This window comes from Haliotis rufescens, unplaced genomic scaffold (assembly GCF_023055435.1).
Source record: "Haliotis rufescens isolate VD_foot unplaced genomic scaffold, xgHalRufe1.0.p SCAF_6, whole genome shotgun sequence".
NCBI lineage: Eukaryota > Metazoa > Mollusca > Gastropoda > Lepetellida > Haliotidae > Haliotis > Haliotis rufescens.
The window spans coordinates 36745392-36770641 of record NW_025964334.1 but is presented as its reverse complement, the minus strand read 5'-3'; the positions used below and the strand labels follow the sequence as shown (position 1 = coordinate 36770641).

General features: G+C 38.6%; 1 protein-coding gene across 2 annotated transcripts; it reads right to left on the bottom strand.

The window, feature by feature from the left end:
- Window positions 1–418: 418 nt before the first annotated feature.
- On the bottom strand, window positions 419–24932 carry LOC124112270 (postacrosomal sheath WW domain-binding protein-like). Of its 2 annotated transcripts, none has more exons than XM_046472297.2 (3): window positions 24815–24932; window positions 20956–21461; window positions 419–9048 (listed from the first exon to the last, which is right to left on the bottom strand). In XM_046472297.2, exons 1-3 carry the CDS (start codon window positions 24822–24824, stop codon window positions 8914–8916), a joined length of 651 nt encoding a protein of 216 aa, XP_046328253.1. In that variant the 5' UTR covers window positions 24825–24932; the 3' UTR covers window positions 419–8913. The 2 variants fall into 2 exon arrangements, with proteins under 2 accessions (XP_046328253.1, XP_046328255.1); XM_046472299.2 differs by lacking the exon at window positions 419–9048 and adding an exon at window positions 18296–20256.
- Window positions 24933–25250: the final 318 nt, after the last annotated feature.

Genomic DNA, 25250 nt, shown 5'->3' with positions numbered 1-25250 from the left:
ATTAAAAGATGGTACTTATTGTTTCCCTGCCTGGCTCATGAGATTACAGGATAAAACAGGACTGGTCAGCTTGGAGTCAGTATACGGTATCTGAGTAGGGTATTAATGTTAAACTGCAGCATGGTATCTCAGTGGGCTAGCACCATAATACTGGCTTTAGTCCCAACTAGTACAAGCAGCCACGCACACACACACATGCATGCACGCCACTATATAAGTGCAATAATCTTGAACGCGACGGTGAACCCTATTTCACCTCCCCTCACCTTCATACATGTAAAAATCAATGTCCTAGGATCGAGCAGTCTCCCTTAGTGGTTATTTCTGGCCAAGATTACAGAAGAAGTGACATGTTTCATCTGTGGCTTGCTGACCTATACAGCCCCTTCATCTTGTTTTGAAAGAGAAAACAAACATGTTCAACAAAGTAACAACAGTTTATTACCATGAATAAAATCTAACATCCAATGCAGACGATGTTGTGAGATAGATATTTGACCAGGTTTGAGAACATTCAGACTATACAACGTTTCGCACAGACCTTCTCTACAAAGAAGTATGAATGTCCAGTTAGAGGTCATGCCTTGGTCCTGGAAGGATTTGATGCCAAGTGCACTGAATTCGACCACATACTTTGCAGAACAATGAGCTTATATTCATAATTCTGAAAATCATAGCCTTAACAATTTTCTGAAAACAAATGTTGCAAAATAAATTTTGAAATTCAGAAATGATTGGCCATCATTCAACATTGAAGAAGTTCATTTCTTTTTTAACTACAGGCAATGCTAATTTTGCCTCCTTTCTTAGTAAACCTGTTTCAGACATGTTGAACTGTTGAAAATACAATGAAATTTCTTTGGAATCTTGCAACATTTCATTAACATAGACGTAATTGTGTACTTATCACAAAAAATGCTGACCCATTGTTCAGCAAAGAAATTTGTTATTCTGTGGTAAAGAAGGATTTCTGAGATTTCCAAACCCTTTAGAAACCAATGCAAAGATCATGTGGTAGTATAATACATGTACCACAAGTGACCCTTGATTATGTTTCTAATATTAGTTCATTAGGACATAAAAGAATCTTCAACTTTCACAAAGTTTTGCCATAGCTGAAACACTTGATAACATAGCCTTAAAAATCTAAAACATTTCATTCATTCTTTCACTTACTCCTGTTAGTTACATAATGGTTTCTAACAAAGCAATCGTCATGCTTTTAAATGTGCAGGCTATCAGATATTTTAGTTTGAAGACTTACAACAGTTAAAGTCTATCTATGACATGAACATAACACGCTGCAGTAATAAGTCTCATCTCAAGGTGACAACAGACCTGTGCTTCAACTCTGCAGTGCTAATACAATATGGACTAGAATGAGAGCCAGTAACAGTAACAAAATGGCCCTGTATTACCATCACTATGACAGACTAGATATACCATATAGGTGGGGAAGACTTGTTCATCTTCAAGGCCTTCACACTTCAGAGTACCTTCTCCCTCATCAATATTCCTGCTATATGATGGAGGTCAGTAAATAATAGAATCTGGACCAGACAATCCAGTGACTGAAATTATGAGCATCAATCCACACAATTTGTATATGATGACATGCATCAACCAAGTCAGCGAACCTGACCAACCGATCCTGTTAGTTGCCTCTTAAGACCAGCATAGTTGCCTTTTACGGCAAGCATTGGTTGCTGAAGATCTATTCTAGCCCAGATCTTTTTCTACATTCAAAAACATTTCTTCACATCGAGTAAGTATGAACCTGAGAACACCAAACAGTGACACCCAGTCAAGCAGTCATAGGTCACAGTTCAACAAGAACCATACCTGGTTAACAGAACAGTTTGATGTAAGGATGTGATTTTGAAATAACAACAACAAAAAACATATCAATAATTCTAAGATAGTTTACAATTCCGACTACCGATACATCATATGGATGTGTTTATGAATCGCTTTCAAATGGAGATGATACCAGGTGTTCGAAAATGTGAGCATATCCTGCCACACTAGTGGCACCTGTCACAAACACATGTAAAGGCAAGTCAATTGTTCACCTGAAAAATCATGTGAATATATGGTACAAGTGAAAACAGGGAATTGCAAAAATGTGAATATACAAGACAGTTGAAGTAGTAAAATGGTTCACAAGCTAATGAACAAAGGTCTGCACATTTAATTAAACAACACACATGAGTAATAAGTACATCTCAGGAGTCCTAACTAGACCCTTTTTCTAAAAATAATCTGAGGGTGATCTCCAGATGAGCAGGATGGTTCACAATATGGAGCCTAATGCTTGAGTAATGTTCAGTGTAAAAAAGGCAAAAATTGTAAAACATTGCACATAAACACAGCCATCAATAAAATGAAATATTCTTGTCAATACATGATTCAGATAACATGCAAAAATAAAACATTAATATTCAATAAAAAATACTATACAATCACACAACTACAAAACTATGATCATTTGATAGTGCATAACTACTCAAAAGAAATGAATGACCCCTGATTCTTTCATATCCCTATAGTTGATCTGTCATGGCATGACTGATTAACTATAGTTTCGTGAAAGAATCAGGTGGTCCTGAACTTATTTAGAGTAGTATAAAATTCTGCAACAGTCATCACATGAAATATCATTCATCTTCATCGTCATGTCTACTGGGGTTGGAAGTAAGAAAACGTCATTCTCCCAGTGAAATAAAATAACTGCATCAATAACAGACGACCGTAAAACTGGATTCATGTGTCAACAGTTCGGGGTGGACTGTTATCCGCAGGTGACCATGTCGTTAAAAATTCCAGAGCCAAGACCCTGTCATGGAAAAGCTGTTTTCGCAATCTGGAGACGGGCTCAAGACTGTGAGACAGCCAACCTAACACAAAGTTCTAGCAAACTATGGGGTGGCCTCAAACCCAAACATGAGCCAATGCCCAGGACACTGCTGTAATAGTCATTACGTAACAGGGGGTCGGTACCTGGGTAGTCAATTTGGCCTGCTCCCAGCCCTATAAACTAGGACAAGTGGCTGTCCTAGTAGACTTGCACAAGTCTCTACATGCTCTAAGGCAATAATCATTATCATACAGTTTAGATTTTAGATTTTGTAAATAATAAGAACAAGTTGTCCCTAGTACAGACTGAAGTCAAAATATCTAGACTTGCCTATTAGGAGAATAGAATTACTACACATCCATGGACTTATCTTACAGTACAGCCTTGAAGCAAGGCTACTATCCTAGTTGACTATTGATCTCAACCAGTTGACTAGTTGTACCATACTATTGCATAGAACAAATCTGTTTGGGTTCCCCAATAGCCATGGAATCAAACAGGTTTCCATGTGGTCGCTCAGCAAATTGGCTACAAATCCTTACAGCACAGTAAGACACCTGTCTGAGCCTCATCAACCACATGTCTAAGAAACAGTTTGTCCACCTCCATGTGTACAGTAATAAAGTATAGTTCTGTCTTGAACGTTAATAGCTAAAGCATGCGGATGCTTGCATCTTGATTGTCAGTAATGACAGAACAATGTTACCAAGAATACATTAGATACCGGGAAGGTAATTGGAACCGCATCATTACGTAAGCCCATTACAACGTAACTTAAATGTGCACCTGTCATAGGATATAGTACAGTTGGCACCTTTGATCTTTTAGCAAAGCATCTTTGAATAAAGTGTATATTAGAACACTACCTGCTGGAAGCTTGGACTCAGCAATACAGAATCCTGCAGACCATATATAAATATAGATTTCACCCGCAAGTTGAGCATCATCTGGACTGATAAAGGTATACAATTATGCAGTTGTCGGCATCTAGTCATGCATCACAATCCCTGTAAAGATTTCACGAGACATCAGGCCACAGATTATGAGTTATTTGTTTCCTGTTTAAAAATACCTCACCACACTTGGCAATATTGTAGTTATTTCCCAGCTGCCTGTAAATAATTGAGTATGGACCAGACAATCCAGTGATTGATATTTTGAGCAACATCCCTGTCCACTGGTGTACGATGACACGCTGTCCATCAAGTCATTGAGTCTGACCCTGTATGACATCATAGGTTGCTAGGGACATTCTGTAACCTTGCGTCCCCAGGGGGAACACTATAACATAGGGCTGTGTTGTGATCCTATTTTCTCCCTACACTGGTAATAGTGTGACATCCCACCATAAACCATAGGAGCCTGATATACCATTGGTCCCTTACTATTAGATGCTGGTGTAACGATACAGAGATACGGTGTTGTATCCTGATACGAGGCCCGCGATAGAATACATTGATTTACAAGCCCTGTATAGCGATACATATGGTACATTACATTACAAGTTATATTGTTGTAAAAACATGAATATTAACAGAAACTGTTCAACAAACAGCTTACACAGATTCTGTAGTATTTCCCGGGTGGCCATAAATAGCGTAACATTTACAATGCCTTCTAGCCTATATGTTCTGCCCTATCTTGGATCGCTGAAACTTAATAACAAATGATTCATGGTTGTGATTCACTTGCAATAAGAAAGAATATCAACTTATGACATGTAAGTACTGTATCAGGGTATGAATTGTATCGCTCCCATAGTATCATATTGCAACCCCACCATATCATTACTCCTCTATAGAAAACAGGCCAAGAAGATGTGTATGTGTTGTATCAAGGTTCAGAAATGGGCTCTTGTCCTACACTGGCTAGCGACCAGTTATTGCCGAGCGCCAATTACCGCCAACTCCCCGTGATAGCACGCACGGGATCACATCTCGTTTTACTTTAGCTCAGTTTCATTAGAAGAGAGGAATATTTATCTAAAAATGATGAACAAAACTGACTCTTAGGAAGAAATATTAAAGACAAACCATATAATCACCTTGCTCAAATACAACTTTAGAAGACACACGCGGGAGGTGTCACATGACTAATTTACATGTAAACAAAAATCCAACAACACAATGATGCACAACCAGTTTTGTCATGGCTTACTATCTGTTTGTCATTTCTTCCCCAAAATGCAATTCTAAAACCTATTTGAGCTATATTTCCAAAAATGCATAACCCTGTATATATCACAAAATCCATAGTACATAGTGTGGAGGATAAGCATGTGTAAATCGAATTTTGAGAATATTGGTGTACGTCAGTTTGCAAACAACAAATGGATAAAAGCATCTTATTGATTGTAATGAATGTAAAAAAAGAGTGCGATACCAGAAAAAATAGAAAATGTAGTTTGTATAACTAAAGCGGCGTGAGTGATCACATGGCACATGCTGTTCAGATGATGTCGATAACTGGTACAGTTGGTGGACGGGATATTTCAATTTCCACTCTCGTTGCATTATAACAGAAATCTACTGATTTGTTTCCACAGACAGAACTATGTGCATTTGCTTATTGTTTCACACAAATAAAAGTTATTTGTACAGTTAACTTTATAAATAGATATTTCAGAATTAACATGAAAAAAGTGTCAATAACTAGTCAGTGACCAGTAGTCCTTGCCAAACTGCCCAATATCATAAAGAGTTGTAGAAATATGCTGTTTTTAAGGGATTTGCTATAAGTTAACATTATAAGGACTAGTGGACTATCGCCATGTCTGGTTAATCAGGATTTCACTGTGTAAGTTTATGAATGAAGCTACATGGATGCCAACAAAAGCACTGAGAGCACTACTGACAATTTAAAAACACAACAAAGTATCACACACTATTTGTGTCAACAGCGTGTACATGTGTAAAATCAATTTGTGTTTACAGTAAACATAATTTATGGGAAAAACATCAGCTATATACCAACAATATGTACAACATGGCAGTAGTTCATATATATAACACAGACAATGGAATATACAATGTATAAAACAGTAGGCCTGTACTGTGAGACCTGTATTATGACATTTTACTTGACACCAATGAATTACATAATAATCTTGCTACTGGCCAATACAACATCGTCTCTTAGTTGGTTGCCTAGCCATGTTGGAATGGCCACAGCCACAATGGCTGATGCTGCAGCTAAAGCAGCTCTCAACAAATCTGTGACACCACTTCTTATGTATTTCAGCAACTATAAACCTATGTTTTGAAAAAATTACATGCAATAACACCAAATATCCGTTACACATACTTGGGCTGTCAGTCCGGATTTGAAGAGGTTTGTTTATGCGACAATGTCGTATTGGCCACAGTAGATATACACATGAATATTTATTGAGGAGAGGATTCTCCTTTTTGTTTCCCTTGTGATGAAAGGTTCACATCAAGCATGTCCTGCTTGACTGTATTGATTTTTCCATCACAAGGGATAACTATTTCAAAGTTTCATCCATAAAGGATCTTTTTTACAATATCGCCTCTCGTCTAATGATCAGTTTTTTAAAAGATATTGAACTTATTGATAAATTTTGATGTACATAGCTGTTTTTCGGTTGTTTTTTTTAAATATTGGTCGTGTATATTAACTGAGATTGTTTGTTGCTGTGCCCTCAATGGGGGTTGCAGTACTGTAAAAATATTGTCCCCTGAGAGGGCATCGTAAGACCATGTCTTTCAAAGTATGTTATTCCTACCGTAGTTTTATTCACAGTATACTGGTAAGTTTTAATTGATGGATAACACTGTGGATAACTGCCAGCTGTAGAAGTAGTGTAGCCCCCACGGTCCCTATCAGGGTTGCCTAACTTTGGTTGCTGGCAATCTGTAGCCCGGTTTTTATATGTGTTGTTGAATGATAGTTTATTATCTTACATGTTCTCCAGCCAGTTGTAACTAAAATCTGTGATAGTCTAGTTATTGTATTGTTCTTCAACACATTTTTGTACAGTCTAAATATATTTATTGTCAATGTTTAACTTTATCTCGTCACGATATGGCTGAAATACTGCCAATAAATGTTAAATATTAACTCAATCACTCACTATGGCATTCAGGAATTAAAGGGGATTATGCTTCATATCCTGGTGCCAGTTGTCTCCCTTGTTAGACATTGCAATCACTACTATGTGTAAAACTGAGGCATTCTTCCTCTGTAATTTGGGCAAGCATTAATTGGTAGATTGATATGCATGATAGAATGGGAACTAGCACTAGTAGCAGACAGAAAGTTGTGTTGGAGAGGCTTGGATGAAATTTGCTAGGACTGCCAAACACCTCTAGCCTAGGCTCCCTTTAATGATCAGCAGCCTTTGAAATTCCCACTAGTTCGCTATTCGGAGATTACCATATTGTGCTGAGGAGAAGTAAAAATCCTATAATTCAGAACCAGTTCTCAAGTCTTCAGTTAGTGCTACGAATTGGAATTGAAACATATTAAACATGTTTGTCTTGTTCAAGCAAGACTAGCTAGGAGACCAGTGACATAAGGATTAGCCTTAAAGAAAACCCAGAATTTATAAGGGTTATGTGGGGGGGGGGGTGGGGGGTGGTAAGGCCACACATTGCTATTGTTCGTTTCACGGGCCCGCCACCACTACTGAAAAGCAGGTGGAAAAGAAATAAATGAAACAAAAAAGTATTTATTTCTATTATGTCTCCCACTAGTTTTATAATCCCTCTTATATATATTCCATGTCTTCATTACTATCAGTGATTCAAAAGGCCACCTGTAGTTTTAACTCCACGGCAGAATGGCTTTCATAAAAATAAATGAATGATGGACATAGCTATTTATATTTATTATAATTTCAAACGACCTTGTGTGGAAAAACTGGAATAAATCCATGAAGCATAAAATTAAGAAAGTGTTGCCTAACATTAAATGAATACACATGTTCTCAACAAGATTATCTGAAATCACAGAATGTTTATTGTCTGAAGGAAGTGGCGTCTTGTCTGAGGAGGATTGTGCCTGTTGAGACAGTTCCACAGCTCGCAGATGGCTGCAATGCACAGCATCACTCGAAATGGCCATTCATGAACATAATCAAGAAAAAATGCTCGTCATTTCGAGGGAAGAGGACATGAAATGGCCCAGCGGCCTGAAGTTAAGTACTGGCCTCAATTCAGCTTTTGCTCAAGAAATCTATCCAAAGAAAGGGGGTCATGCCGTAATTCATTTCACTCTGTGAATTACTCGGAAACTGATACAGATTGAAATACGTCACACAAAGACATGTGAAGGCACAATGAGGACTATGTCAGTATTAATGGTGTTATCTGGCTTTGTATGTGTTATTAATTATGTGGCATTTACTCAAACATGACATTGAAGGTTATCTTTCTGTATATCGTCTTTTTGTAATAATAATATTACGGAAAGATATGAACAATGCTTTCAGCAGAGTGAGTGATTTAGTATGGCTTTACGCTGCTTTTAGCAATATTCATGCAATATCACGGCAGAGGACACCAGAAATGGGCTTCACAACATGGGAATCAAACCCGGGTCTTCGGCATGACGAGCGAACGCTTTAACCACTAGGCTACCCAACAGCCCTGCTTTCAGAAGAACTTGGAAACTTGGAAGCTGCCCAAGGACGAGATCCACCTTAACAAAAGACTGACCCATTTGCAAAAGGCTAATGGGATTCTTGCAGCAAATTCCGTCACTGTATTTTGTTTAGCTTTCAAAATTAACATGACAGTGAAGTGGTCCTTGTCATAAGTTAACATAAGTTAACAGCATGTCAGCTTAATGTTGGAGGAAAGCCCGAAGTGATGCGAGTCTCAGATGTTTACCACTTCGGTGAAACCCATGAGCACGGGTATGGTGCTGACAAACCTAGAAACATAATCGGGGCGAACCGGGATTCGAACCCACAATCATAGGTTTCTGGCGTGCCCCCACATCTTAGAAGACCCCCAGGACCCCCCCAACACCGATCACTAACTTACAGTGACTAGCGTCATCATGTTCATGACCCCAAAATCAAAGGTTAACATTCATGAGGCCAAATACTGAAAAAATTTATAAAACAAAATAATAAAACCTAAAAGCCCACAACCAGCACATCCACATATTATACGAACACATGCCTTGTTCCGCAAGATCCCATTTTCACTTCTTTTTCCATAAGCCTGCAGACAGAAGAAAAAAATAGTCCAGTGATTTGACATTATAGGGCACACTAACTTCAACATTTTCTTCTATTTGTATTGAATAACTTTTCTGTCAATACCGCAAGCCAGAGGTGGCACAGTCGTCTTAAGTCGCCACAATTCTCTGTGCAGAGTTGCATCCCTTGGACACTCCAGAAACCTATAATTGTGGGTTGGAATCCTGGTTTGCTCCAATTATGTTTCTAGGTTTGTCAGCACCATGCTTGTCATTATAGGTTTCACCAAAGTGGTAAACATCATATTAAATGGGAATATCGTAAACTATGTTTATAATGAACACGCTTATAACGAACTGACGATACAAAGAACTGCTTTTTGGTCCCGTCCAGTTGCTGCATATGTTTATAATAAACTACGTTTATAACGAACTAAAATGAGCGGTCCCTCTGGGTTCGTTATAACCGTAATCTGCTGTACTGTTTGAAGTAGTGTCAAAACCAACCCACTCACTGTCAATACTGCCTTGTCACACATTCCCTTAATTATGTGAAAAAGTGTTTACTCTCACAAGCGAAGAATGCCTTTAAATAATGTTCAAAAGTAAAAAACATAAAACGATGCTTGTAACCATGGTAACTGCCCAAATAATCGCAAAAGAGACTTAACATTAAATATACTCAACCCGAGAAACACGGGTACAGAAGCTCACCTTCATTGCTGCACAACACCACAGTGTATAAATGCTAGAATTTCTTATTGAATGAGTTTTAAATGGTATAGGGTTCGAGGATAAAGAAAGAGGGTAAAACAGATACGTTTTTATGTAAGGGGTGAAAAGGAGCAGATAATAAAACAAAACAGCTGTTAGTTCTGATGAAACAAAAATAAAAAGTATCCCTTTTCTAATAAACTGGCTCACCAATCAAGCCATTACTGTGTACAACATGTACAACAATAAGCAAAACATTTCAAGGGATTGTGTTCATAAACTTATCATTTTCATCCAGAGAGTTTTAAAATCGTATTGACTTGTGTCGATATATAAAGTGAGTGAGTATGGTTTTAAGCCACTTTTAGCAATATTAGTATTACAGCAATATCACTGCAGTAGACACCAGAAATGGGCCCAACACATTGTACCCACATGGAGAATTGAACCCGTGTCTTCGGTGTGACGAGCGAACGCTTTAACCACTAGGCTACCCCACCTCCCTTGATATGAAAAGGCACAAGGGTGACATTCTCAATTTGTTCAACATCTATGATACAATATAAATAAATAAAAGCAGATACCACTGCCATGGTTGAGGATGAAGAATACTTCTCTGGAAAATTATAAAACTTAACTTACATGCGAAACTTGAACACCTTGAATTGCAAGGAAAAGTTATTTTGTTTTTGTATCAAATGATAAACTACCATGAAAAGGCAAACAAAAAGTATTCTTACTTCGGAAAGTAATGAAATAAATCTTTTCTTTACTGGTTCATTAACATAAAACTTGGAAACAGCAGAGACACTGTTAACAACAGCATTAGTCCAGGTCTGACTAACACTAACAGGTTGAAAGTCATCGTTCGTATATGTATTGAAGAGATCATGTCATAGTGGACAGACAGACAGACAGACAGACAGACAGACAGACAGATTGGATTTATGTACAATTTCAAACGAAGTGCCCTTTGCAGGCAAACTTGGATGTATTTTTCCCATGGACTCATTTTTTAACATTGCATTCAATGCACCTCTTTAAAGGATTCTATGAATCTTCTGTTCTTGTGATTTCTTTTCGTATATTGGCATATTATTTGTATGAAATAGGGAAGTACTTACATATTCGTATGATAGCTGCAAATTCGTAACAAATACAGAAAGGTCGGGACAGCTTTTCTGTCAACATGACTTCCATGTGCTGTGCTTACCAAAGGGAAATAACTCCTGGCTCTGAATGTTTTCAGATTTTACATTTACTTTTTAAGTGAAGTAAATAAGTACATTTAGTATGTTTCAAATGTACCACAATGCACACTATGTACATATAACAACATAAGAAGTAAGTGAACCATTAATTAGAAACTAACATTCTTATATAAAAGCAATGAAACATATTTGCAGATTAAAGGTAAAAGAGAAATTATGAAGTATGGTGATAAGTTGGGTGAGAGAATATATTTCATGTTTCCTAGTTTCAATGTTCTAATTTGAAACTGTGTACAGTAACACATCTTTAATAATCGATATCTAATTTGTATTAAAATCTAATCAAACACTAACATATATGATAACAATGTAATTATGTATTTGACATTTTTTCTAGATTATAGACTTATTTGAAGCCTGCCTAATATTTTAGGATGCAATTTGCAATTTAAAGCAATATATTTGATATATTGCATGAAATTGAAGACACCACCATTATATTTTGCTATGTTCAAACAGACCATCAGAAATGAGCAAGCGACCCCTACTGGATCTAGAGGGAGCAGATTGCCTGAGGAAGTCATTGAGGGTATATATGTGGTTCAGTTATTTTAATGATACAATAATCATCATAAATCTATTAGATGAAATGTTATCAGGTGATTTGAAGATGAAATTCATATATAGATACTCATATCATTGCATACTGATTATCAGCTGATTTTACATTTTCATGTTATACTTATGTAATGCACTAAGTTTGTTTACTTGTTTAAGCATGATATTTCACTTGATTTATTTCATTTTCATGATGAAGTTATGCAAGTGTCACGTCAACAGAACATTTTTAAAGAAAGGCTATTATCGGATGTTTGTATGAACGTGATGAATGAGATTGTATACATGTTATAAGTAAATGTTACTTGTTATAGTTGCATTGAACTTGTTTTTGGTCAGAGGTGTCTAGCAAGTGGCTGTGAAGATTCACAGGATACACAACCACCCGAGTGTGACTTCAGGGAAGATGCAGTAACAGACAATACATCTGACGTGTCTGCATCTAAAGACTGAGAGGAGGATGTCATTACAATTGAAGAGGAGAGTCAGGTAGAAGAGGTACAGTACAATCCAGAGGAAGAATCAACCCTGCAGGATGATTATGCTCAAAGAATTGAACAGCAGGATTCCAGCACCTGAAGTGACTTACGAAGACAAGGGAACACCAATAGTTGTTACTTGGGATTTTCTCATAATCCACAAATCTATATCTGGAACAAAGCAAAAATAGATATCACCCTGGACAGATTACTAAGCAAGAACATTAACTTTGATGATTTACTGGATGTGTCAAAAACTGTTCCTAAGATTACACTTACGTTTGGAATCTGCCATGATTTAATGCCTATGGTGAAATACAACCCACATTTCGAAAGAAAACATTTCACTGAGTTCATTGCTAGATTAACTCACACTGAAATTAGGGAAGTGAATCCTAAGGCCTTACTGTCTAAATATGACAGATTACATTCCCAATTCAAAACTCTGAGAGATTCTGCAAAAGAAGACTATCTCGAGAAAATATTTTCGTTACCTGTTCAGTGTATTTCATCTACTTCTGTGAAAGAAGACCTACTGAACAGTTATCGAAGCAAAGCTCTAAGGTTGCAGACCTGAGAGAAGAAAGAAACAATTGAAAAGGAAACTTGAAAGACGTGATAGCAAGGTGGTCTCTTTGAAGGAAGATAAAACTAAACAGTGAAAAACTATTCATGACTTGGAGAAAGAAGTTAAAGAACTGAGTACCGGTACTTTGAATTCACAATTCAAAATGTCAATATCGCACTTGGAAACAAAATCAGAATCTCCTACAGATGCTACAGAGGGAAATGAACACAATGGACATGGACATGTTCCCTGTGGAGATTATGAAAGACTACAGAAGGAATGTTCTAATTGGAAGGAATCATCAGATTACTTTGAAACTTTGCTTCAGGATGACAGCAAAATTAACCTATTTGATACAAATGGGTGGCGTTTCAGTGACAAGACCATCAAATAAATGTGTATTTGATTTGAAATCTGAAAACGTTGCTAGCGTGAGTGTAGGACCTGTTATTAAAAGTGTACTAAGTCTGGCAGGTAAGGTTCCCGACAGATTACCATCGAGATCCACAGTGGACAAATTCACTCCCATCCAAGCTGGTGTAACTCGGCTTCAACTATCTGAAGTAACACCTTGACAAACATCAACAACGCTTTATTCTTATGAGACCAGAAAGTTTAGTAAAACCTACAACACATTTCTTATTTCAGATAATGAAAAGAGATCATACCTGTTTGGTCTTAGGGAAATGGCAAACAAGTCTTCCAAAACAACTCTTTATACTTTCAAGGAAATTCTAGCTGACATCTCGGATGCAGTAAATGAACGTGAGGAAAATAGTGATGCCCTATCTCCAGCTTATTTGGTGTTGACAAACATTCAGAACCTGATGTCAGATCATGCAGCTACAAATCTTGCTTTCATAGATCTTCTGGAAAAGTACAGGACAGACATATTTAGGGAAATTCTTAGGTTTTGGGATCACTTGTCCACAGTAGAGCAGGCTGCAACTTCAAAAGTCAATTCTTTCTTTTGTGGACTACATTTACTGGTGAACTTTGCTGACTGTGTAGCGGAAGTCTTGCGGAAATTTGAAAGTGGGATTTTGGAAAAACCCAAACAATTTGGTGATGATTCACAAACTATTAATTTATTGAGAATATGTTCGAAATGCTTTGCGCGTGGTGTTGATGAAAAAAATGGATGCTATGGCCAATTTTCAGTGTGGATGCAGTCACAGGGTAACTTCAAAGTAAGATTCCCACAGTTCAGAGGTAACAGGTTCAACATTGTTTTTGTTGTTGCTGGGATTGCCTTTTATCACAGAAAGAAGATAATTGAGTTCTTTACCTATGTCAACCCTGCTTCAAACAGACTACAAAAGGAACTGCTTCAAGCATTACAAAACTTTATTTGTGACAGGGATCAAAGTTCTTGGCTTATTCTCAAAGAAGGTTACTGCACCCCTGTGGCCACCCCTGACTGGTGGCTTTTGATTGAAGAGAACAGCCACTATTTTTGTCCTCCTGCAGTACTTCGAGAGGATGTCCAAAGATCCCTCTGGTTTTCTGCCAGGAGAGGATCATCCATTTGACTGAGTATTTGAAGAGGGACGATGTTTTCGACAGCCTTGTCCAAACAGATGATGATGACAACACAGTTCTCTTAGCAGTTTCGGCTAACTCTGTCACACTGGCTAAGACTATTTTCACAGCTTTTCATGCTTTACTGAAAAAGGCCATGAAAGAACAACTTCTTGGTGGAACATACTTTGAAGATGTTGACCTATTCAGGAATTCAACTGCCTCAGTGAATCCACACAACAAATTACCTGAATTTGTCTTTGGTGTTCTGGACTATCTCATGCACCACCGTCCCAATGCAACAGCCTTGGCTAATGAGGCTTTTTCTAATGTACTCATAATAAGACACATGATTGGCTAGAGGCAAAGTCACCCGAGGAAGTGAATCGGCTCATTCAGACTGCTAGGAAAATGGCTCCAGAAATAAAAAAGAAATTCCAAGATAGATGTAGGACAGTTAAAGAACAACGCTTAGCTGCAATGAGAAAAAAAACACGAAGAAGCCACCAGAGCTGAGAAGAGAAGACTTCATGGAAAGGAACAGCTGACATCGGACATCATCTATTATGGACTGTGGCAAACAACAACAACTGTTGATGCTAAACTTGAGGAACTTGGCACCGATGCTAACAAGAGACGAGCTCTTGAATGCCAAATAAATGTCAGGAAACAAGTCCTTGGACAGACACACCATGATGCCAAAATCTTTAATATTACCAAAAAAAATGGTAATTCCTACCAAAAATTGTCTGTTGAAGCACTGAAGCAGAATCTTTCATGTTTGATATCAGGAGCCTTGGATGTGTCCAGATCTCAAGATGAGTCTTACACTGAAGCTGTGCCTCTGCTGATTGGTAAAAGGGTGGAGCACACATTTGATGAATGCACATGCAAGGGAACTGTGTTAGGTGTTGTGCCTGGTTACAACATGTGGTACAACATTATTTATGATGAGCATGTTTCTGAGGAGGGTGAGGCCAGGACTGAACCAGTAGAGTATACATACAAACTGAAGGAGGATTCTATCCAGGGTAACCTCCGCATTCTGGTTGTGAGTGAACAGTGCAATATATTCCTGGATGGCAGTTTGCAGTATTCTTCAACTGCAGTTTTCTCATGGAGAGATGTTACTTTGTTCTTTTCTTGTTATGAATGTTTTACACAAATATTTGTTGATTTTTAAAAAATAAAGTAGTATTCATTTGTGTTTGTATTTATCTATTTCAATACATTGAGGAGCAATCAATTCTTTCAAGGGATGGGATGGCTGGAGTGTATTGATGCCTTTTTGAGAGTATCCGCAAGTTATTGAAAACAACTGTTTCATTCTTTAGTTTCTAAACTATTAATGTGGAAGTAATATTGCCTCCAAAGCTTTTGGAGCATGGTTACCTACCATCATTCCAGCACCCATCTAAATAAAAATTAGTTGACTGCTTCAACACTGTTCATGTTCTTTATATTGATGTTTATTGTTGTATACTATTGCTAATGTGCATGACTAAAAACATGACTCAACTAACACATGGTTACATATTGTGTTTTTTTATATTAGTTTTATCCTATTTACTGCAGTGACCACCTTCTTCAACAGTTCTCAGTCCATTAATTCTTATTCGCTATATGTAAATTATTTCTGTTCACATTTTAAAATACTGAAAATTGAAATAATTACTTGTAAGTGAAGAGAATGTATCAAATATAGGAATAACATAATTGTGGCCATTAAGTTGTGGTTTTACATATGTTTATATAGTGACATACTCACAGGCTACTTTGGTTTTGCAGGAGCCTCAAGCTGCCCAAGGGGGCGATTGAAGGTCCCTGAATATGAATCATATCAGCAAGATTTTCTGCTCAGATACATCTGTACATCTGTAATTTCCTTCTAACATTTCAATAAAACAAACTGAACTATTTTTGTTGGACATATTTAATTCTATAAAAATGGTTTCACATACCTACTGTGTGGAACAGAGAAACTGCTCTTACCCATTACAGACCCTTTGCTAGCGGGGGTTGGCAATGAATGGTCACGATTATCTGTCCCTATGTGATTCTTAATATTGTATTGAAAATGAATGCTTATATTACCTGTGTGATCTAGTTGTCCGTTTATGATAAATGTCACTCATGTTTGAGGTATGAATGAATGTCGAAAGTTGGTCTAGGATGGGCTTGTCTTATTGTTTCATGAGCAATATTATAGATTCTGATGCTCATTAATGATCGGGTGGATCCAAGAGAGAGAGGTGAAGTGTGGGTGCGAGAGAAAGACAGAGATGTAGAAATGGATGAATGAAGTGTTTGTCCACATGAACTGACAAGAAATAGAATGAAAGAAAATGAGTGAAGCAGAGAATAAGTGAAACAATGAGATGACAGAATGCAAGAGAAAACAAAATTTGAAATTGTTGTTTCATATAATGTGTATGCATGAAGAATGTACTGTAAAGTGGAAGGAGAGAATGAAAGAGTAAGATAGCTGCTGATAGGATGAATGTAGCATTACTTATGAGTGGAAATGAAGAGAAGAGGGAATAAGAGCAAGACAGAACAACCACTGTTATATTCATTTTTCCATTTATTACCTATTTATTTATTGGCATATTTGTAACATTGTATCTACCCTGACAGCAATGCATCTATGTATAACCACTGTATTCAATGTACGTATGTATTCATATTGTCGTTATTGGCAATATTCTTGTGTGAAATTGTATCCAACTCGACAGTAGTGTTTGTAGATATGAAAAAAATGGTCCACACATAATATGCTGTACATTGCATCAAATTAACTGGAAATCATGACCAGTTAATAAAAGAAAATTTCTTTATATACTCTTGTTTAAACACTCCATATTGTTTTACATCTTTAGTTATAATGATTGATTGTACACCATACCGCATTCACAATTCCTTATAAGGACGTGGGACACCTCCTTCTTTACAGCACCTTCATTTCGTCACACCCCACCCTCAATCATCAAGAGGCAATTCCCAAGACTGACATTTTCATCGGGGACCACTGTGTTAACTACATCAATTTCAACTTCACCAAGACATCTGGTAGACATGGTAGAGCACCAACCTGGGATACATGTTTATAATTCAATATTTCTGTGATGGTTCAAACATTTCCTGTTCAACTCTTTAGAATGGAGTACTTAATACAATGACATTCTTTTTTCCCTGTTAAATTATTTATGTGACATATTGGCGAAATATATTTTTGTTGTCATCCATGCAACAAGAGACTTCAACATGTCCAAGTGATAGCTATGCCATGTAAAATATTTGAAAAAGTAGAATATTTTTCCAAATACCTACCCTCTTTTGTTTTTCCAGGTAATATGAAACAAAATCTGATCTACAGAGGGTTGGAAACAGCACAGGGACCAACAGTCTGATCTACAGAGGGTTGGAAACAGATCTGGGACCAACAGTCTGATCTACAGAGGGTTGGAAACAGATCTGGGACCAACAGTCTGATCTACAGAGGGTTGGAAACAGATCTGGGACCAACAGTCTGATCTACAAAAGGTTGGAAACAGATCTGGGACCAACAGTCTGATCTACAAAAGGTTGGAAACAGATCTGGGACCAACAGTCTGATCTACAGAGGGTTGGAAACAGATCTGGGACCAACAGTCTGATCTACAGATGGTTGGGAACAGCTCTGGGACCAACAGCTGAATCTACCGTGGTTTGTAACAGGTCTGGGACCAACAGCTGAATCTACCGTGGTTTGTAACAGCTCTGGGACCAACAGCTGAATCTACAGTGGGTTGGGAACAGGTCTGGGACCAACAGCTGAATCTACAGTGGGTTGGGAACAGGTCGGGGACCAACAGCTGAATCTACAGTGGATTGGGAACAGATCTGGGACCAACAGTATTGGTGGGTAGATAACAGCTAGCTGGGACCGACAGTCCAGCATACAGTGGGTGGAGAACAGCTCTGGGACCAACAGCTGAATCTACCGTGGTTTGTAACAGCTCTGGGACCAACAGCTGAATCTACCGTGGTTTGTAACAGCTCTGGGACCAACAGCTGAATCTACCGTGGTTTGTAACAGCTCTGGGACCAACAGCTGAATCTACCGTGGTTTGTAACAGGTCTGGGACCAACAGCTGAATCTACAGTGGTTTGTAACAGCTCTGGGACCGACAGCTGAATCTACCGTGGTTTGTAACAGCTCTGGGACCAACAGCTGAATCTACCGTGGTTTGTAACAGCTCTGGGACCAACAGCTGAATCTACCGTGGTTTGTAACAGCTCTGGGACCAACAGCTGAATCTACAGTGGGTTGGGAACAGCTCTGGGACCAACAGCTGAATCTACCGTGGTTTGTAACAGGTCTGGGACCAACAGCTGAATCTACCGTGGTTTGTAACAGGTCTGGGACCAACAGCTGAATCTACCGTGGTTTGTAACAGCTCTGGGACCAACAGCTGAATCTACAGTGGGTTTGGAACAGGTCTGGGACCAACAGCTGAATCTACAGATGGTTGGGAACAGCTCTGGGACCAACAGCTGAATCTACCGTGGTTTGGAACAGGTCTGGGACCAACAGCTGAATCTACGGTGGGTTGGGAACAGGTCTGGGACCAACAGCTGAATCTACCGTGGTTTGGAACAGCTCTGGGACCAACAGCTGAATCTACAGTGGGTTGGGAACAGGTCTGGGACCAACAGCTGAATCTACCGTGGTTTGTAACAGCTCTGGGACCAACAGCTGAATCTACAGTGGGTTGGGAACAGGTCTGGGACCAACAGCTGAATCTACCGTGGTTTGTAACAGGTCTGGGACCAACAGTATTGGTGGGTAGCTAACAGCTAGCTGGGACCAACAGTCCAGCATACAGCGGGTGGAGAACAGGTCTGGGACCAACAACCTAATCTACAGTGGGTTGGGAACGTGTGAGTATGTTGTGATGAAAATAGAAACTAATATCTTAAAACTGTCAGATTATTTTCCCTTGAAACACACCCATCTCCTTCCCTAGCTGTTGGTCAAAAAGTCAAAAAGGATATCTATGTACACCGGGTTTGAGATTCCTTGTATGACAATAAGAGTGTAAATGGCACAGTCACTAATGGCCCAGTTAAAATGAGATCACGGTGCTACAGGCTTCGGGTTAGGTCCACAGGGAGATGATATTTCTTAACTACCTTGTCACTGTTTACTGTATGAATCAAGTGATAAATGTATCAGTACTTTCAACAGGTGAACTAGACAAAGATATGGGATGAAAACTTGATGTGCTTAATAGTCACTAAATGTATCCTATGAATTAGAAACTGATAGGGTGTTATCAACATGATCAATCTCAATGAAAAGAAAAAGGCAAACAGATGCTTATTATGTAGCATTCAATGGTTTCAAGATGGACCCAAGCATATTGGTCAAGTTCAACACCAGTAACTTCATCATGTTCATAACGGCTATCTTATGAAAACTGTCCTGGTTAATTGACATGAAATTCCATGTAGTGACCATTAAGTTACATTGAATGTAAAACAATACTAACTGCAAGGAAAAAATGAAAACCATTTCAAATAAATAACCTGGTTTTTCATTTATCTAAAGTGTTGCCCACTTACATTCAAAGGGCACATCTAAACATTGTGCCCTTTGGAACAATTGAAAATAAACACATATTCATTTCTTCCCTTCATCAACAGATGATGAATGACATACACATACATAGAACGATATGTGTGTTTCCTATTTCAGCCAATACAAAAATTACATTTATTTATTATTCTTAAGTTATTATTTCTTGGAAAATCAGCTTTTAATGAAGATAATGACTGTTGGCACAACAAATACCGGCTTGTGGCATAAACTATGGACAACATCAGGATGGTGATAAAAGCTATTGTGCAACTCAAGGGGGAAAAAAGGGTTTCAGGACAGGGGCATAAGATTAGGGTTGCCTGAAAGCGGAAACACACATATGTTTTGTTGGCCTAACCGGGAAACACAGGCTAGAGGAAGATCCCGAAGAAGGTGGTGGTGAGGATTATAAATAGAATGATGAGACAGATGACAATAAGGGCGATTTTTCTATGTCGCCGTGCTTCGGGGTGGTTCACAGTCCTTTGATCATATGCCTGTGGAAGCGGAGAATACTTATCAATTATTGACTATTCATGAGGGTTAAGTAATTGTTTTATACATAATATAATAACAAGAATATTTCAAATTCAACATTAGTTGAATGAGTTGCCACGAAGATGAAGCGCAACAATAAGCCATGCATTGCACTCTTGCTGATTGGCTGAAAATATTTCTTTGAGTCCATTGGCTTGATTATGCAGTGCAATCCCTTCACACCAGGGTGGGTCTCAGGACAATACCGTGTTTCAAGGAAGGTCATGTGACACTTTCTCAACCAATGAAAATAGAGATATAATTTGTAAATGTAATAACGTCAGTTGCGAACTTCAGATTATTAATAATATACCACCATGGACGACATACAATCTAAACTGGGAGTCAGCATTTCTTGACAAACAATCAGAGGTGCTTTGCTATGGGAATAATATCCGCAACATTTCATCCTTAGCATCTACTTACTTGCATATTTTCATCTCTGTTGATTTGTTAGAACTGTGAATTAATCGGGTACTGCAAGGCTAGTATACAGAGTTTAGGAATGGCATCACTTCCAGCATATTCAGTGAACCTGATGTCAAACAAAACTGTCAAGAATATACTTGTCACTACTGGTATATTATCATGAGCAAGGACCCTCGCATTGGATGCCCTAATGTCATGTCATTAACTTCCTGATTTACAGTAATACTTACCAGAGGGGTTGTGTTATAGCCAGCAGGCATCACCGTCTGCACAGTGCCCTGAGACGGGTTATACACCACCCCGGTAGCCGTGGCATTTGTTGGGTGGGTGTATGAGCCTGTGGGCTGGTACCCTGCAACAGCAGGGGCCGTGGGACCTGGCCCGTACGACGTGGACATGGTGCTGTACCCAGCTGCCGCAGATCCATACTGTGCTTCAGGGGGATGTGCAAAACCTCCAAACTGTGCACCATATGTTTGAGTCTTTGCAGCGTACTGCTTGGCCCTCCCGACATACTCCGGAGGAGGCGCACCTGGTCGCCGTGGGGGTATTCCCGTGATTGGAGGGGGTCCGCCTGGCTGGGTGGAGTATGCCCCTGGGGGAGTGGCAGTGTCAGTGTTGTAGGTGAAAATGGAGCCTGTCTGTGAGAGAGGTGGTCCCAGATTTGACATCTGTCCTGACGCATCATACTGAGGGTACCCCTGTGCCTCATCATAGGAAGGCGGAGGGCCTTGATCTGGGAATTGAATGTGTGATGTATTATCAATGATAATAGATACCAAAATGAAAACGACTTATATTTGTATTTCTGTCAAACAAAAATGTCAAAAACAAAACACAAGTTGCAAATTCTTAATATTTTAAAAACAACTTTACAATAAAATCACATTGATGTAAACATAATTTGAGCACAGGCAAATACTTTCGTCCAATGGGTGGTCACTATTTTGGTCACGTGGCGTAGATTTATATGCGGATAAAGTACTGTAAAGTTCATAGAGGTGTGAAACTCCCGTGCTTCATGAAACTTGTTCAGTATGAAACATTTCAGCATGACATTATTGAAGATCTGTGTCACATTTATCTTAACCAGAAATACCATGTACATCCTACCTTAAAGAAGTATAATATACTAATGTCTGTTGACAACATTCAAATTGACCTGTGAAGATCCAGAGTAGAATACAGTCTTCAGCAACACATGCTTGCCATAAAACTAAAAGGCGACTATGCTTGCCGTAAGAGGCGACTAATGGGATCGGATGTTCAGGCTCAGTGACTTGGTTGATCATTGTTGATGCATGTCACCGTATCCCAATTGCGTGGATTGATGCTCATGATGTCAACCACTGGATTGTCTGGTCCAGACTCAACTATTTACAGACTGCCATCATGTTACTGGAATATTGCTGAGTGCTGCGTTAAACAACAAACAAACAAACATTGTAAACCTTGGGGAATGCTTGTTTTTCATGCAATGCAATTCCCAGTAAGAAACATCAACATGGATTCATCTAGGATCCCAAAGTCTGTGCCCTTGTCAAACAAATTGGGATATTGTTCAAAATTGGAAGTTTTTAATGTTCTGTTTTGTAAATTCTGAGAAAATTGTGAATTCATAATTCAAACTGGGAATTTTTACAGATATTTCCTGCAGACTTGGGGCTGAATATCGGCCTCTGGGCAGGCCATATGAATCCCTAAGCAGTGTTCATGTGTAATTCAAAGACTGGTAGTTTGCTGCATTGTAACTTAAGCTGTATGGGCTGATGGCCTACATCCATGCTGAATGAAGAAGATCGACTGATTGACAGTTAAAGCCATATTCAGGATCTTTAGTCCTTGAGCCATCCTTACTGTAAAAGTTATTCTTCCATCTATACTTTCAAAAAGCTCCTGTGTCAATCCTTAGGTTGGTTGGTTATTTAACAGCGCACTCAGCAATATTCCTCTTATCATGCTTATATGAGTCTGGACCAGACAAACCAGTGATCGATGTTCTGTGCAGCGATTAACAAAATTAGGGTACAATGACACACCAACCAAGTCACCAAGCCTGACCAACTGATCTAATTAGCACATTTAGTCTCTTCTTACAAGCAACGATTGCTGGGGATCAATTCTGACCTGGAATCCCCACCACAGTGGATCCTTAGTGCCCAGGACAGTTTGGGATAGGGTTCAATTTTTTATATTATTTACATGATTTGGTATCCATGCGTAATATGGTATGAAGTGCTGAGTTGTCACATGCAAGTCTGTGCCAAAAACATTTGAACTTGACTCATCATTAATAGTATGTTTTAATCTTATCACATGGACATTTATTAGCGGTGATTATCAGACAGAACAGAATTTTACTAGACTAGGTCTTCGGACTTAAGTCAGAGATTCCATCAATCTCATTCAAATCGGATCCTAGTTCTCGCTACCGCTTAACAAAGATCTGAGGACATCCCATTAGGGGTCACGTCAGAACGACCTTTCATCCGTCCAATCAGAGCGTCGCTTACCAGATCATGAAAGTGACAGTCGGAATGTGTTATTTAATCATGCAACCTCGAAATTGTTCACACAGGGTATTCCGAACGACAGTTACGGCCCGTACGACTGATTCCGTCAAAATTATCGTCTCTTTCTTCCGTGGGAGAAACATTTGAACGGTGAAGGCATTGCACAGTACGCTGGAAGCACTGCCATTCAATCGCAACCATATATAAGACATTTTGGAATGTTCGTTTTTTCAGTTTTTAAAATTTAATCGAGAACTGTGTCAACATATTTTTCAAGCGTAGTCTGAAATGGAAGTTGCCAGATTGAAACGAGTGCCGTAAAGCTCGAGAAAGCTGCTTCCTAATTGGCTGATGTAGACTTCTTGTTAGTCGTTTCAGTGGGAGGTCAAGGTTTGCAAAAGGTCGTTCTGACATGACCCGTAATGTGATGTCCTCAGATGTTTGTTTAGCGATAGCGAGAACTTAGATCTGATTTTTATGAGATTGGGGACTCCATATGTCTTGAAAACCAACATCTGTCACTTTGACGAGAAACATAATTATGAGGGACTGCATAATTCACCATTGAGGAACATGATTAGCTGATATTGCCGTATCTCAACAATACTGTGATTGGTTTTAACATACTGTGACACCACTTCAATTCATGCCATTGATTGAACTAGGATTCCAAACCACAAGTGCACTTGGACAGCAATTTGGGAAAGAACATTATTTCGTACAAAACTTGGATTTTCTAAAAGTTCTTATTTACTGAAACTCTGCGGTACTCTAACATTTATTCAATGCAATAACATAAAACTAAGCACAAAAGCCATCTTTATTGCTCCTGTTTCCAGGGAAATAAATGTCCCATTTACAAAGCCATCACAGTAATTGAATAACCTGAATTGAGAATTTTATGTGTGTGACAGCGACCGTTGCCTACCAAGGTTACCTATCGTGCATATCATCAAGATACATGTACTCTCTGCCTCAGATGATGATGATGAGTATGGTTTTACGCCTCTTTTAGCGATGTTCCAGGAATATCACGGCGGGGGACACCAGAAATGGGCCTCCCACATTGTACCCATTTCGGGAATTGAACCCGGGTCTTCGGCGTGACGAGCGAACGCTTTAACCACTAGGCTACCCAACCGCCCCTCTCTGCCTCAGAAAAAGATGTGAAGTGCAAATGTGAGAGATAAAGTGCACTATTCCTGGGAAGTGGTGTTAAATACGTTGATTACAGTATTTTTATTCCTATATTCAGATATTTTAAATAGACCCTTGGGCTTGTAGGAAAAACAACACTACAGGTTTAGTCTCACATAGGCATTACGTATACTTGTCTAATTCGTATTGTTATTCGTATTCGTAACACACAAAATGACTAAATACAGCCAAGCCATGTGTCATTTCTAAGATTTATAAACATAGGTACCATTCTACACGACCTATATGTTATTCATAAAGTTATTGATTAGTGCGACTGGCGGTACGGTGTAGCACTGGCAGACGTCATCATTCTCAGTGCTGTTGAATGGCAGGAAGAAGTAACGTTGAAATGTAAACAACGCATAGATATACTTACTGTCAGACATATCTTTCAAAGCCAAGATCTCATAACTTCAAACAAAAAAGAAGAACTCGTAATCTCTGTGTTTTCCAAACATCGACAGAAAATATTCTTCCATCATTAATACACCGGAAGTGAGATGAATAACATTAGAGTGATGTCCCTTGTTAGAAGCGGCTGAACAAGATTTTGACATTTTTATTATGTTTCTTTATTCTTTCAACATATCATTTTTTGTACTTGTTTATTTTAATCTATATTTTCTAGATTCTTTAACCATATGTTAACCGTTACGGGTCATAACTCATAATATTTCCCATTAGGTAAAAGCGCGAGTGTAATAACTTTCTTTATCATCCAAAACTGGCTCTCACAGCAGATATTGCTTGGGTGAGATCAAGCGATATCTACATTGTATAGAGATCGTTGCAATGAAATTGCATCACAATGC

Bases quoted from the DNA above. Each gene is read 5' to 3' on its own strand.
- LOC124112270 (XM_046472297.2), bottom strand. The intron at 9,049-20,955 runs GTAAGTATTACT...TTCTGTCTGCAG, and splicing joins GCTATAACACAACCCCTCTG to GCTTATGGAAAAAGAAGTGA.